Genomic DNA, 16,054 nt, shown 5'->3' with positions numbered 1-16,054 from the left:
GGGAAGAACTGTGAGGTGACACACTGGCTACAAGAATGCTGCTCTCCTTTCCAGAAACTGTTAAATGTTCTGGATTTGCTTCTCTGGTGATGCAAGCTGAGGACTTTGTTCAGACACTCCAGCTTTAATAAGGCACTAAGACCACGCTCATGTCTTGGCAGCTGCCTGAATGAATGCATCTAGCACGTTTTCCATTTGGATGGAGGACACAACAATGGTTAATATGTGCATCCACTTCATTTCCAAAGGCAGTAATTTAGACTTTTTGAAAATGTATTGTTTGATAAAGCTCATCTCGCAGACAGGATGCTTTTGTTACTGATAAAACACAAGTGGCATGTGTCTAAACTATTGCACAGCCCAAGGAAAATCACAGTGTTACAAATGCAGCCCACAGACTGTTGAAACATATTAAACAGCGTTTCTCACAATAACTTATAAAAAGCTTGACTGAGCTGAATGTATACATATATTTATGTCTACAACCTGTATTGGTTTGTTACGTCTTATTCTGTCTTTTATGCCCCATAAAATACTGGGCATAAAGACTAAAATACTGCCTTGTATTTTAGTCTTTATGCAAAGAGAAAGGAATACAACATGCTAGACAACACTCTCCAAACTTAAGGGGAGACTGAGCACAGAAGTAAAATTTTTAATTTCACCTTAGAAAAGACCTGTAGAATTATTTACCTGTCAGTAACTGATATTTTCCATTATAATTCATGATTCTTTATCTGTATTTCTGTTTCTTTAAAATTGCATGCGACTAATGCTAAAAGACTCATAAATAACATACTAGGGGCATTTGGAAAAGAAAATTTCCAGAGACAAGACTGGTCCATGACTGCTTCACCCAGGAAAAGATACGGAATGGTGCCTTGAAGCAGAACACATTTGTAAATTTGAAACAAAGGATGAAGTTGACAGCATTGAGTAACACAAATTTCTGGGTTTTATTTAAATGGCTGAGCAACTGAGAAGTAGAATGTAATGAAAAGAATGAACCACTAAAGCAAGCATATTCCTAACTACAGGGCTGATTCAACTTTACTAGTATTCCAAGTCTCATTTGCTGAACAAATTGGGTTTTGTCTTAAAACTAGCTATTGAATGAGAGGTCATTTAAAAGGGTTATGTTCTGATTAGTTCCTGCAACATGATATATGCACAGAACCATGGAATGGTTTTCATTGGAAGTGATCTTAAAGATCATCCAGTACCAATCCCTCTGCCACGGGCAGGGACACTTTTCTCTATCCCAGGTTGCTCAGAGACCCATCCAACCTGGTCTTGAGCACTTCTAGGGATGGGGTAGCCACAAATTCTTTGGGCAACCCGTGCCAATGCCCAACCACACCTCACACAGGTGTATTTTAGCTAGTATAGCTAAAAATGTAAAGTATAATCCACAGCCTCTACCTGTACAATTCAGAAACTGTAGAGCTCCATTTAGGCTAATTTAATCTGACTGCAGATGAGATTTCTAGGTAAAGCAGGACAAGACAGGCAATTTCACCTTTAACCCGCTCTATTTATCCCATTATCTCTAACTGAATTACTTGCAATGTGCACTTGTAGGAAAATAAACTGTGACAAAGAGTTCTAGTAATAAGGAATGCCTCACCCTCTGTGTTGTAGTGGATTTTGGAGGAAGCATTTTCCATCTGAATTTGACAATTATTTAATGTAATCTGGAAACAGTTGCATCTTTCCTGGATTGAGGATCCCTTTAAATGATAAAGTCCCCTCGCGGGTTCTTAGCAGGGAGTTTACATCCATCATTTAGTGAACCAACTGCTCACAATCTGATATATTACCACTTCTCTAGTTTTACCCCAATCCCAGCCACACCAAAACCAATTAGCTACAAGAGGAAAAATGTGAAGGCATGGACGTAGCCACAGGACTCTTAGCTTTTCCCTAGCATGGTCTGATATTAAAAACACATGGCAGGTTTTCTCTGAATGCTAATACTTTGGATAACAGGCATATTAAAAGACACAAAAATCAAGTTATAAAATTGTCTGTCATGAAAACTGACAAGAATTTTCAAGACAGGTCCCTAAAGCCCAACTTCTGCACCAGGAGTGGATGGAGATGACATGGAGACCTTTGCTAGGTTGGCTTCCTTGGCACCTCAGGCTACCTCTGAGGGGAATACTCATGGTGGCACCTACTCTGGGAGTGAGGAGCAGTGCAGAGGCCATACTGCACTAGCCACAGTTAAATTACGGCAGTTTTACTAACTAGCATTGCCTGAGAAGTGCTTGGCAACCGGCACGGCTCTCCTTCCTCAAACTCCTGCATCTGGTACTAGGCAAACCTCTGCTCTCTTCCCCTGCACAGCTGGGGCTGGGACTTGACACCCTCTGCTTGCTTGTATAACTTCACCAATATTAACAATAACAAGAGTGTTTGCATAAACACAGCACCAGTGCTTTAGCCAGGAAAGGCAACTCTCTCTCTTTTTTTAAATAAAGCTTGGAGAACTCACCTAGCAAATTCTGCTAGGGGGGGAAAAAAGGTTTTTTCTCTCCAGAAGTTCAAAAATAATGAGATCTTATCTGCTAATACAAGCTAGGCAGAAACTTCCTATGAAATGATGTGGTAAAAGCATATGCCAGGGAAGCAGTGCAGACTTGCTTCTTAAATGCAGCTGGTGTGTCAGGAAAGCTTTGTAACTCTGACCAGGCAGGTGGAGGATATCCACGGGGCTGAAGCTTAGAAAGTGTGAATTTCTGTATGAATTTCTCTAAAAGTCAGGGAAGAAAAAGCTGGAAAGCCTTGCAGCAGTCAAGGAAACTTGGAGCTTACACCAACCCAATAAAGGGGCTTGCCAGCATCACTGCTGTACTCATTTAGAGTTATGAGTAAATGGACTGAGTCATCGCCAGGAACCAAACCATCGCTTTCTCTTGAGAAAGGTAACTTCTGCAGCAATAAGCTCTTTGAGGAAAGAAAAAACAGCAAAAAAGCCCCAAAACAGTGTGGCATTTGAAGCACTAATTCGGCTATGTATGCCAAAATAATTTGATATTGACATTGGTCTGTGAGTAACCTCATGAATTTGAGTTATCCCTCACTTCCTAGTTTGATAAGCTTGAGCCATGTTGGTAGGAATTAATGAAAACTTTTTGGCAATCCTTTGCTAGCTTAAGGAGGGTCTGGGTTCAAGACTCAAAAAAATCAGAAGATAAAAGGCCAATAACAAAATGATTTGTTCTGTAAAGTGTAATGATGATAATAACCATGGCAATGAGCACCATTCTCGTCACCTTAAAACAGTCACTATTTGGAGTCTAGACAAAACTGATTAGATATAAAACCATCAAGATCTTCTGATACCTTGGCAAACAGGAAGGGAATTGTTGAGAAGATGAATGATACTGGAGCAGTGCCTAGTCTCAGCTAAAGACCTAATATTTCATAAAGGAAACAGAAAGAGTAATGGAAAAACTTGATTTTGATCACTCTACACGAGGCAGTCCAACCAAACCAAACCGGGCCTTAGCTGCAATCTCACCTTCACGGTGGTGAAGTTGCTGCTCTCCTGGACGTGGAGCAGAACGCCGCTCTCGCTCCTCGTCATGAACTTCACCTCCAGGCGCTCCACGCCCGGCCGGCCCCGGGCCCCGAGCCTCAGCAGGTAGTCCCGCTTCTTGTTGGGGCTCATGTGGTAGTCGAGCCGCCCCTTGCCTTCCAGGGACAAGGCCGTGTCAGCCGTGATATCTGGGACAAGCACAGGGAAGCGGTGAGCACGCAGCCCCAGCCATCATCTGCCTCGGAGCAGGGATCAAGTTCAGAGCGGGTCAAGGGCAGGGGGGAGCAGGAGTGAATGGCAATTGCAGCCCCTCTATTCCTTGGCTTCCCCCAGAATGTGTGTTTGAGAGTGGGAGTGTGCGAGTAATTTACTGCTGCTATCAGTCAAGAGTAAATTAAAACTCGCTAGGGAACAAGTGAGGGAGTAGGGAAAAAAAATTTGGCTCTCAGAACTGTAATTCCTTCCCAGGGATGTTACTGTTTCCATTACTGCATCGGGGTTTCATGATATATTGAACTCTAAGCTCTTCAGGGCAGAGATAATGACTTTCTATTTGTTATGGCTTAAAAAAAAAAGTGAATAAAGAGGCAGAGCATTGACTACCAAATGCTGTTAAAATTATGGCTAAATTCTTTTGTAAACTGGTGCAATAAAAGCATATAAATCAGCTAAACAATAATGGGACATGTAAAAAAACAAAGCCCAGTCATTATACTACAACTACACGGAAATAAATCACTTTGCTCTCCTGAACAATCCCATATTGATTTACAGGGCTACTCCTATGAGAGTTAATCACCCCCGAGCGTAAATGTCTTGTTTTCATTTACATTTACAATATTTTCTTGCATATAATCCACAGTCAATTTGATGAAAAGGACTTTAGTTTGGAGAAGCCATAAGCACATGAACTCAATGTTTACGTGAAGGGGTTTTCGCTTACCCTCTTACCTCCCCATAGCAGGCAAATCCCTCCTATGGGATCCCTTTATTTTAGTTACGGATTATATGTTATTGGGAAGCAGGACTTTAAATGAGTGCAAGTTACCTGAAACGTGATATACAGACCAGAAAACATTATGTATTCAGGTTGTTGCCATTTTTAGCTCACCAAAGAGCAACAGTCCATTGTGGACTTTTAAACTACTTAAGAGGCAACATGCTGCTTATTTTCGTTATTTTATAAAATTCATTATCACATGGCCCTGAAACCCCTTAACAGCCTCTGGTTGAGCCACAGTCAGGTGTATGTTAAAGACAGTGAAAGCTCCTTCTCACATTTTTCACAGTGCCTTCCTGTGAGTCCATCCTTGCACTGACACTGCTGCCACGACCACTGATCGACACAAGTGCCACCGTGCTGGCAGGGGCTGCTCGTGCAAGCGCCTTCCAGTCTGGGACACCTGAAAGAAATCAGAAAAGCAGATGCTGAAAAAGGTGCACACAAATAAGCAGACCAAATGTGCTGGGAATTGTCATCTGTTTAAATGGTACTCCCTTTCTTCCCCTCAGAGATGCTAAAATGGCTCTTCTCCCCATCCCTGGAAGTGTCCAAGGCCAGGTTGGATGGCTTGCAGCAACCTGGTCTAGCAGAAGCCCCATGGCAGGGTCGTTGGAACTGAATGACCTTTAAGGTCCCTTCCAATCCAAACCATTCTGTAATTCTAAGGATCTCTGAAGACAGCTCAAGTTTCTAAGCAGATCGGAATTTTCAGCATCAATTTATAGCAGTCTTACAAAAGAGGAAGGAATTCAGAGACAGCCAAACTCCTACTATCTGTGATGCAAGAGAGAAGAAACCTTTTCAGGCATTTTTTTATGCTGCAGACTGCCAGGGTCTTTGTATTACAATGATCAGTGCAAACATGGGGGCTGAGAGAGGAAGTGTGAATGAGGAAATCTGGATGGAAGACTGACATTATTGCTACAACTGCGACTTCAAATACTGAGATAGAAAAAACAATAGAATCAGATAGTTCATCATTTCTGAAAGAGCACTCAGAGGATATGAGGGAAATTCGGTGATACTTGAGAGGCAAAGTGAGAGAACAGACGTGGTGGATTAAGAGGATATAAAAGGGAGTAGAGGGCTAGCAAACAGTATGAGTACAGCCAAAACCAGGTGGAATTTATAAAGAAATCCAAGAACATGGGCGACTCAATTTCAGCCCACAAAGCTACTTGAATAATCACTAACAATAGAAATGTAATGATGCTGCTTTTGTTTTTAAGACTCTGTAATCTTTAGTGAACCTTTAATCCAAATTCACTTTCTTCCTACTTTTTACAGTAGGTTCTACAGTCTTTTTTTTCCTAACAAGAAATTTCCTTTATTGCAAACGGGGTTCATTTGATCCCATATATAGCAGACGTACTGATCTAGGATTCCTTGGGCGGCCAAAGCCTGGCTGGGCTCCAGGGGACGTCCATTGACTGCAAACTCCATTATGCAGCCCACAAAATCATGGCTTTCCACCTGCCCTCTCCTCTGAAGGATGGGCTCTATGGACCTGATGCCACCAACAGTAACTCGATTTGGTTGTACATCGAGAGTCCTGTGAAAGAGAAAAATGACTAATCAGTACCAGACATCAGGATGGTGATGACAGCACAGGAACTGCAACCATCAGTTACAGCCTGTGGCTAAAATTCCTCTTCCCAAATTGGTATTTCACATTTAGAAGGGGACACAGAAATTAACATCACTTGAACTAACAGTTATAGTGGGCACGACTCTAAATTCACACTCAGTTTGCATGTCAAAATTTCTATTCACTTGACTGAGCAGTGTGCTTGAGAGCACAACAAATAAGGTTTTTTACCCAACTATAATTGAGATTGTAGGTGATACTTAAACAGCAGGAAGATGGACTCATTGTTTTTCAAAGATGTAACACATCTGCTAGCAGGGAAACCCTGTGTGGCAGGAAACATTGTGATTATTTTAAGGAATTAGCCAAAGTGATTGGGATTAAAGTTACTGTTATCTCCAAAAATTTGAGCCCAAGACTACTGAGCTAGTTACAGTAAACACCAGAAATAAAGTTTGATTTCTTTACTGGACACTGTTTATGAACTCAAAACTGTAACAGAAAACACCTGAAAACAATGTCAAAGTAATTACTGTTAATATTTTTGTAATGACAGCACTAATCAGATGATTTTATTTCCGATGTCTTTATGAGCAATGAGAGGTGCAGTTTAAATAAACACATGACCCCAAATCATTAGGCAATAGATGTTATCCTCATTTGTACCACAGTGCAAACTACTCATGGCCATGCATTTCCTGACTGCCACCAGAGCCGGGGGACAAAGATGGTGTAGAGAACTGGGGATTTCTGAGCAAACTCCTTGTTATCATCCAGTTCCATGCAGAAATATAGCCTGACCTAGCAAGCAGCAACACACGCAGAAAATTTAATTTGCTTCCGCAAAGATGAAAGAAAATGACTCTTGGGAGCCTTATCATTATTCCAACTTTCTCTGACTTTACAGGGAGATTTCTTCTTAACTTATTAAAAAAAAAAACCCACCCAAACCCCAAGCTAACCCCACAAAATGAAGACATATTTACCAGTCAGTCGAAACTGCAACGTTGCTAACAGTGCAGTAGCCTGGCTCCTGGTCCTCAGAGCAGGAATCCACCGTCAGGGATGCTGCCTGCAAAAGGCACACACACAAACATGCTGAGTATTACAAGGCTTTAGTCCCCAGCCATGTGAACTATTTATGTTTAGGTGTATTGTATCAAGGACTTGGCCAGAAAGCCCTTGATATAGTACTATATATATAAAATATAATCCCAAGTGACATCATGACTTTTATGTCACGATGTCACTTGGGACTGCAGAGTGCTTCAGAGCCACTGCTCAGCTCCACAGTCTGCCAGCACAGTGTGGACACCACCAAGGTGTGGATACAGAGAGGGAGCCAATTGTCTGCTTCATACAGAGATGGAGTTAAACACCACAATTTTTCACATTTGGGCAGGGTTTCTTTCATATTTGTTTGCTTTACTCCTGGACACTGAAGTTACTTTGGTTCATACCATATCCTACTCCTGACATGGTTCAGATAATCTGAGCAAAAAGCTGCCCCTTCCAATCACAAAGGGAGTTCCTTCAGGGGCTTTACTATGATATTAAACATATTGAAATTGATAAAAAGCACGTTACAAAAGCTGGGAGTACATACATTGAGATTACCAGTTTAAAAAAAATGACCCTGGGATTAGAAACACTGAGATGACTAGTTAAAAATAATAACCAACCACTCAATAAAACTCAAAAAGTAACCAAATGGACCTGCTTAAGGTAACCCCTTGACTAAGAGGTCATGAGGGATCTCAACTTTGATAATGGAGGAGCATCTGGACACCTAGAGTGGGACCAAGCTGATGGCATTACCACTACTCACAGCCGTCTTGCTCTTTAATTATTGTTTTACTATTACTATTTTTACCCCCAAGCCATCACATCCTAGACAACAATGTTGCCTCAGCCTGGTCTAGTGGAAGGTATCTGTGCCCACGACAGGGGGGTTGGAACCAGATGATCTTTAAGGTTCTTTCCAACCCAAACTATTCTGTGATTCTGAGACTACCCATCTAACTTATTTACACTAAAGTTACTCATGGCACTTCTATTTGTAATCTATAAAAGTCTAACCAAAGCTGTCACTAAAATCATGAAACAACTCCTGCTGATTTGAAAAGGAGTTTTTATTTTATTCCTTATTTAGCAAAGAATTGTCCCCACAGTGATTTATTAATAACAGATGCGCTGAAAAAAAGAAATCCCAACCAACCCTGAAGGTTAGTTATTCCTTAAAACAAATTTTCAGAAAAATAAACAATCTCCACGTTGTACATCTCCTCATGTTTCAGCAAGATGTGTGGTAGAGTTTTACAGCAAATTTAAATCAAATGCCACCTTTAAAAATGCCTGGCTTTATCTTTTGGTTTAGATTGCTCTATGGGAGCTGAGCAAGCAGCACTGGCTATCAGTACAGCATTACTCTGCAGAGATTTTTTCTACTGCCTGCAAATAAGTTTGGTAACAACAGCCTGTTGAAATCCCCACAGATTGGCCATGCTAGCTCCAAATACATGCTGCAAGCTGACACACTGTATTGACCAAATAAAATCAGAGCTCCTAGCCCTAAATCATGCCCTACAGTACGATTAAATTGTTCAATCTGCTATTTGTAATGGAAGCTTATCTTGAATTTCTTTCCATACAAATGAGCAAAGTGCTTCTCCCAAGAAATGTCAGTCTGCAGTTCCAAAGCAGATTATAGCCTTGTGTAAATGAAACAATTCAGAGAAAGAATAATAAGCTGGCTGCTCTGTATGCCACCACATGCATACATATTTTTCCTTCAGAACATCAACAACAAAAACTGAAATGAGTTTTTTTGTTCTTAGCTCAATCAGCATAATCTCCCTAACTTACATTGCTATGTGCTCTGCAAGCCAAGCTCCAGCCCCAGCTGAAGGGCTGGATATTTGAGAATATATTTTACTTGGAACAGAGTTCATACAATTTATTTTCTAATGTTAGTCAAATGTTCCTGCTTGTTACTTAAGCATTACTCTACAGTTACCTTGCCACATTATGAGCCTTTCTATCCTGTCACTTTGCAATAGCTCAGGACTGACAACTTAATGATTTTACCAGTTTCCGATAAAATCCCACTGTGCTGTAGGAAATGACAGATTTGGAATCCTAAAGGGGGCCTATTTTATACAGTTTTGGACACCTGGGAGACATTTTTCCTGTAGCAGAAATATCTAAGACAAAGGCGATTCTCTTCACATGCTGTTTGTAAACAGCTGACATTACTGAATAGGTTTAAACATTTAAAACAAACAAACAAAAAAATCATACAAAGGTATAGGTTGTCTTAAATATTTGCTTTTAGCCTGATGCATTCATGGCTGAAATTTCTATAAATAGCCCTTTTTATGTTCTCTCTTCTTCTATAGTCTTCTGGCACACTGACAAGTAAAACATTTTCTTTCTCTGTTTTTTCTTTCTTCAGTGTACTTCATTTATTTGTTGCAACTTTTACTCTGTGTCCTTACACTTTGCCATTTACATCTTATTTATGGAAGTAACATTCTACTTTAGTTACTAAAATGGGAATATGGTGCATGTCAAGATTAAAGTGCACCTTCAGGCTTTACCATTAGGAAGCTGTGATGTAAATTATTAAATTTGCAAGACGCAAATTGAATATCTGGTATCAAAGCTCATTAAACCAAACTCATTGCTCAACATCGCAATTATCCTTCATCTTATTTGGATATGTAAGTCATAAAAACACACACAAATTGTATTTGCAAAACCAGCTGAAGACTGGATTTCACAGAACCATAGAATCCTTAATGTTGGAAAAGATCTTCAAGAGTCTAACCACTAAGCCAGCACTGTCAAGGCCACCATTAAACCGTGTCCCCAGGCGCCACATATACACATCTTTTTAATACCTCCAGGGATGGTGACTCCACCACTTCCCTGGGCAGCCTTTTCCAGGCATTGACAACCCTTTTGGGGAAGAACTCTTTACTAATATTCGATCTAAACCTCCCCTGCTGCAACTTGAGGCCATTTCCTCTTCTCCTGTTGCTTGTAACTTGGGAGAAGAGAGGAAGACCCAGAATAAACGGAGATATCGGGTATTGCACTACAAATGGAAATGGAGTTAAGGGCTCAAGAGCAAGGACTAGAAGGGAGCACAGAAGAGTTTATTGCTTTTATTCCCTCCATCACTTCTAGCTTGACATACACAAACCAAAATGGGGAACCCCACTGTATATTACTGCTCTATGACTTTAATTCCAAACATGAATTCCACGTATGCTGGCCATGCCTGCCTGAAAAGGGAACTGTTGGGCAATAGTTACTGATTATGGATGGCAAATAGATTTGGTTTCATTTCTAACTCAAACACTGTGGAGTCAAAAAACTTGGCTTGGATTCAAAGAGCACTTGGTTTATGTTCTGCTTTGGAAATATTATTAAAAAATGAGAGGAGAGGAATAGAAAACATTTACTGGAGAAAGAAATGAAGGCAGGAGAGGGGTCAGAGTGCCAGGCATATGGTAATCCGTTGTCCCAGTTTTGGCAGAATTCCTCACCTCAGATGCATTCTGGGGGACAGAGAGAGAAGTAACTTCCCTCCTTCCCCTCAAAAAACTCTCTTGATGTAGAATGTAACCTTTTAACTCTTTACATGTATGCTACAGAGGAAAACCAGGCTCCCAGTCTGAGGAGATTGGAAAAATCTCTGAATTAGCCCAAGGAGGTCATGGATGCCTAGAATTTTAAGTCTGTCCACTTGGATTTTCTAAATGTTGAGAAAAATGATTTTGAGGCTTTTTGCAATTACTGCGGTTAATTAGCATTCCCTGATAATCACCCTGTAATCTACAGCAGTTAATTAGCCCCGTGCGTAGTCATCTATGTCATTAATTATTCCTGGCTCTCATTTTTCACACTGAGGGTTTGGGGGCACTTTGCACATGTTTTTTTCATTATACTTTATCATCATCATACTAAACAAACCACCACAGGGCTCTGAGTCACTTGGAGTGAGGCAGAAACGAAGGAGGTTTTTCCCAAAGTTGGAGTTTCTGCTAGCAAACGCGGCGTCGCTAATTCCGCGTTCCTCTGAGTTCCCCTGGAAGCCAGAGTGATTTGGCTGAACTGGCCTTAAAATCCCCATTTTTAGCCCTTCTTACCATTCCAGCCCTGCGTGCGATGGCGGTGTGGAACTGTCCATCAGACACCTTCTTAGCCGTGGTGAGCTTGTAGGTGCCACTGCCCAGGTTGTAGGAGAACCTCAGCTGGCCTTCCGCGATCTCCAGCGCCAGGAATTCCGCCCGCTCCCCGGTCTGGTTGTCGTGGTTGTACAGCAGCAAGGCGTTACTCTTGATGGTGGCAAACTTTATGTAGATGTAATTGTTGTTGGGGTCCAGGCTGGGGAACTCCATGTAGGACAGCTCTTCAAACCCGTAACTGTTGAGCTCGCAGTGATTCCCAAAAACACCTGAAAAACGAAAAGCAAAGTCTGGAATCGGGGAGTTTTGTCCTCACCGTGCCTCCTCCCAGGAGTGAAGTATGGATGTGCTCTCCACATGGCTGTGGAACCACTAATGTTCAATTAAAATCACACAACCAACAGAAGAATGCTATTAGCCACAGCTGGGGGCTGAGGTACATTATATTTAAACTTTAAAATCGAATTACAAAGGACAGATGCATCTATTGAAAAGCACTTTGCCCAGCTCTGTGGCTTCTTCGGAAAACACCAAACCAAGCCAGCTTGACAGCTCTGTCAGGACATGGCTGTTAATTATCATCAGGCATTTATTAATCCAGCTATGGAAATAAATGTGCAAGTTGAGTTTATTTTTCGCTCTGCGGCTGTTATCTGAACTGTTTCTCACTGGGTGGTTCATTTTTTATACTTATTAAATAAGCATATGTGTGATTAAGATATTATGTCTCCTCATGTCAGTAAAAACTGATATTCATATTTTGGTGCATTCTATATACTTCTTTTCAGAGCTCTGTCACATAATTTCCCTTGATTTTTCTTTTACTGCATCAACAGTGGGAAAAAACCCTGATTTAATTTATGAATATTAGTTACATTTACAATGGGAAATTAATTAACCCTGAGGAAATGTACAATAAAGGAAATAAAAGGGAATAGACAAATTATTCCACATGCTAATAGAAATACATATTCAGCACTAGTTACAAATGCATATTGAGAACTATACTTTTGTGAGAGGGTTTTCAGCAGCCTTGAAATCCAGATGATTTCTGGACATTTCTGTTTTTTTTTTATTAATTTGTTACATTTACTTTCATACTTTTCCATATGAACAATGGCAATTCTGGATTAATCTGCATTCAGAATCAAGCTTGCAGCAATCGTGTCATGATGCCTTAAAATATCCGTGTTGTTCTATGTTTTTATTGGGTCCATTCCACAAACCAAATCTGGGATAATTAAATTCTAAAAATTATGAAACTATTTTGGCACTACTATATGCTTCTCTGATGTAAAATACTGATGTTATTTACAGTGGTCTTACTCTTCAGCTCCACTAAAAGGGCCTGTTATTCATCAGGAGAGCTTTGTTATCACCACACTTCCTCCTTCAGACTGAACTTTGGATACTCTGGGTGGTGAAGGTGCTTCAGCCCTGATCCAGCTGTGTTTAAGTTTCATCTTTAGGAAGCCAATAGTCTTGATTTAAGTACTTCAAGCATCCATTCTTACTTTTGGACAGTTATCTCTATCTATCTATCTATCTGTTCAGAAATATTCTTTCTAATTTTTAGGCACTGAGTTGTTTGGCTGGGTCTTATGTTTTTCTATGAGAGATAAAGGACCTGCTACTAGGAATGACAAATATGTACTTGTAGTGACCACATCACTTTTTAATTTTCTTCTGAAGAAAAATGAGTTCCTTGAACCTCTAAATACATGCATTTTTTCCAGACCTGGAATCATTTTCAAGCCAGAAATTATTTATGCAGGTAAAAATAAATAGAAATATGAGTAGGGCAAGGGGAGATGAAGAGGAGAGAAGGGTACTCACCAAAGGGACAGTGGCAGAAATACCCCTCCAGCCCACTTTGGCAGGACCCACCATTGAAACAGGGGTTGCACTCACAGTAGTTGACAGTGGAGTCACACGTTTTCCCTGTGACAAAAGCAATTTCCAGGTCAGGGAAATAGGAAAGTCAGGCTGGAGTTGTAGGTAATGAGGTCATGAACCAATGCTAAACACATAGCCAGGAGAGAGGGTGCCAGGGACCAGCTCTGGGATGGAGAGAGGACTCACAGACAGGATTCTGAGCTGCTCCCAGCCCTGCCATAGGCATAATCTGTGGCCTAGAGAAAACAAGTCTACTTTTCAAGTCTCTCTTTGTGATTAGAGGTGCTGGTGGACTGCTGTTTTAATTGAAATTTTTTATTAATTGGTGTCTTTCAAAGAGAGGTCATGCAATTAAAGGCAATGCTGAAATAAAGAACTGTAAAAATGTGTCTTTTGTTCTCCCTGTTGAGTGCAATATACTCAGGAGCGCAAAGGAGATACAGACAGCCCTTGCTGGACCCTGCACAAGCAGGTCAGGCTGAACAGAGGCTGCTATTGTACATTATATGATTTTTCTTATTTTTCCTCATCAATTACAACCTCCTTCCTGACTTGGAGAGACCACAGTCCTCTGGAGCTAAAACAAGCTGCCCTGGATACAGTCCTTCTCTAAGCAGACATTGTCACATGTGGTAAATATTATTCCCCAGAGAACAAACTGAAATCACATAATTCATTTCAGCAAGGAAGGGAACCAAGAGAAAAAGTGAAGATTTTAACAGACACCAAATACAGACACGCGTATTCTATGTATGAAACTAAAGTTTTCTTGGCATGGAAACATTAACTAGAAAAATATTGGTCTTCATTTCTAATGTTTTCAATGCTTGGCTTTGATGAGTTTAGCAACACTTCCACTACATCCCACTCTTGGAACCTGTCTTCCTGTCGGCAGCAGTGCCAGCCTACACTGACTGTGCTCAGCAAAAACTTCAAAGTGTTGTTGTGCTTGTCCTCCCTGTTTCGCTGCAAAAACTCACAAAAGCAGCCACAGTCTTCCAGACTTCTCCTAAACTTCATCTCAGCCAGGCTGTATGCACAAAGCAAGGGCTGGGATTGTCTTAATGCTTCTTTCTGCATCAATAATTAATTATTTTACTTCTTACACCATATGTGTACGTTTAAGTTAAAAGTACATGAGCCTGCACAGAGGGTGTCCATTCTTGTATGTCACATATATCTTGTAATTTTACATCTCCCAGGACAGGAATGCACCAATCCTTAGAGGCTGCTGGTGCAACTAAAAACTGTAGCAAACCAGCACTTTGCTTTACAAACTTTGGAGTTTAACAACTTGAGTCGCCTAAGACTCAAGAAAACCTCTTGTTTTTCACCCCTCTTCCACTTTTTTTTTTGTTTAACCTACAGTTTGCAAGCAGCTCTTGCATGTGAGCAGCAGCTCTCCATGTGTGACTGCAAGTAGGGTGGAAATGGAGCGCTGGAGGATTCCTGCGGTTAATACGTCACTTGTAGATGCACCATAAATCCAGGAAACTTTTCCAGTGTCTGAATCTAATTATGCTTTGGGGGTATTTATTTATGTTTTATTCTCTAATGGGCATGACTGCAGGATGAGCTAACTTTTTATGTGAGATTTTGCTGTTTTCTTTGTTTTCAATTTATGGTCTGTAGTAGAGGTCTTTGACTCGTGAAGGAGAGCACATAGGAGGAGTGAGACAGATATGCTTAAAATAGCTCAGTGATGCTGCTCAGTTTTCACAAAAATCAAGTGCAGCTAAAAAGGCTTACTCAGATTTTTGCAGTTCAATCTAACTAAATACTCTTCTTTTTCCCAGCTAACATTAAAGCTGGCACGTTTGCTGACTCAGCAAGATAATATGGATATTTATTTCAGCTGCACTTACTTTAACCAATGAACAAAAGCATCTTCTTTATGCTCAACTGTTGTTTGAAGAGCTTTTGAAACCAATAGAGGTGTGTTTAGAATAAGAGAATTATGGAATCATAGAACAGTTTGGGTTGGAAAGGGACTTAAAAACCATCTTGTTCCAACCCCCTACCATGGGAAGGGACATCTTCCACGAGACCAAGTTGCTCAAAGTCCCATCCAAATTAGGCCTAGATGAAAACTGAAGTTAGCTGAGTTTATAGATCAATTCTAGGCTGAAATTCTGAAAGATGCAAGGTATTAATTTCTTCATCAGAAAGATCTTTTTCTGAAGACCGTGAAAATGAGGAGAATGCTGGATAATTGGTAACAGACAGCATTCAACATTTATCATTCATCACCTCCAGCTGATGCTATCACAGGCAGGGGCTTATGCAAAAATCTAAGTTCCTCAGACTTTTTTTTTTTTTTTGTTAATTGAAAAATGTAACAGGAACAGATACCAGCTGAATGTTCTTCAGTTAAGATTTCAGCTGATTTGGGAGTTTTAGTTTTTGTGGTTCTCTGTGTCCATGTTATAAAGTGGTTGTTCAAGCATTCTAATCTTGCATTTGAAACAACTTCACAACCATACATTCCTTCATCTTAATGAATCCTGGAAAACAGGAAATGAAGGGTTCAAAGGAAGGGCAGACAACTACTGTAAATCACCAAGCATATTCCCTCCAGAAAGCGATTATTTTAAAAACAAAACCTGTTCATCATTAAGAGATATAATTATAACAGATTGTTCAGACCCTAATGATGTTGCTCTGAGGTAATCAGTCTTTATAATCCTATCCAGTGAAAAAAAATGACATTACCTTTTGCAGTATGATGAAGTGAAATGCAGCTGACAAAACACAATAAATCAAGGAAAAGTAAGACTCTTAGTTTTCAGGTACACCATTATAAAGGTCCACAGCTCATGTACTCTAAT

The 16,054-nt window shown here is 40.4% G+C and overlaps 1 protein-coding gene across 1 annotated transcript in view; it reads right to left on the bottom strand.

Annotated features, from left to right (window-relative positions):
- The window catches only part of FAT4 (FAT atypical cadherin 4), a 127,450-nt gene that overhangs the window by 5,873 nt on the left and 105,523 nt on the right, over positions 1-16,054 (bottom strand). The window contains exons 10-15 of the mRNA XM_066548874.1: positions 13,167-13,271; positions 11,292-11,599; positions 7,122-7,207; positions 5,920-6,099; positions 4,823-4,947; positions 3,527-3,732 (exon numbers count right to left, since the gene is read on the bottom strand). Of these exons, the coding sequence (XP_066404971.1) occupies positions 3,527-3,732; positions 4,823-4,947; positions 5,920-6,099; positions 7,122-7,207; positions 11,292-11,599; positions 13,167-13,271 (1,010 nt within the window). The remainder of the gene's footprint in view (positions 1-3,526; positions 3,733-4,822; positions 4,948-5,919; positions 6,100-7,121; positions 7,208-11,291; positions 11,600-13,166; positions 13,272-16,054) is intronic.

This window comes from Molothrus aeneus, chromosome 4, assembly GCF_037042795.1.
Source record: "Molothrus aeneus isolate 106 chromosome 4, BPBGC_Maene_1.0, whole genome shotgun sequence".
NCBI classification, from domain to species: domain Eukaryota; kingdom Metazoa; phylum Chordata; class Aves; order Passeriformes; family Icteridae; genus Molothrus; species Molothrus aeneus.
Note: the sequence above shows the minus strand (reverse complement) of the source record. Positions and strands in the feature narration are given on the sequence as shown.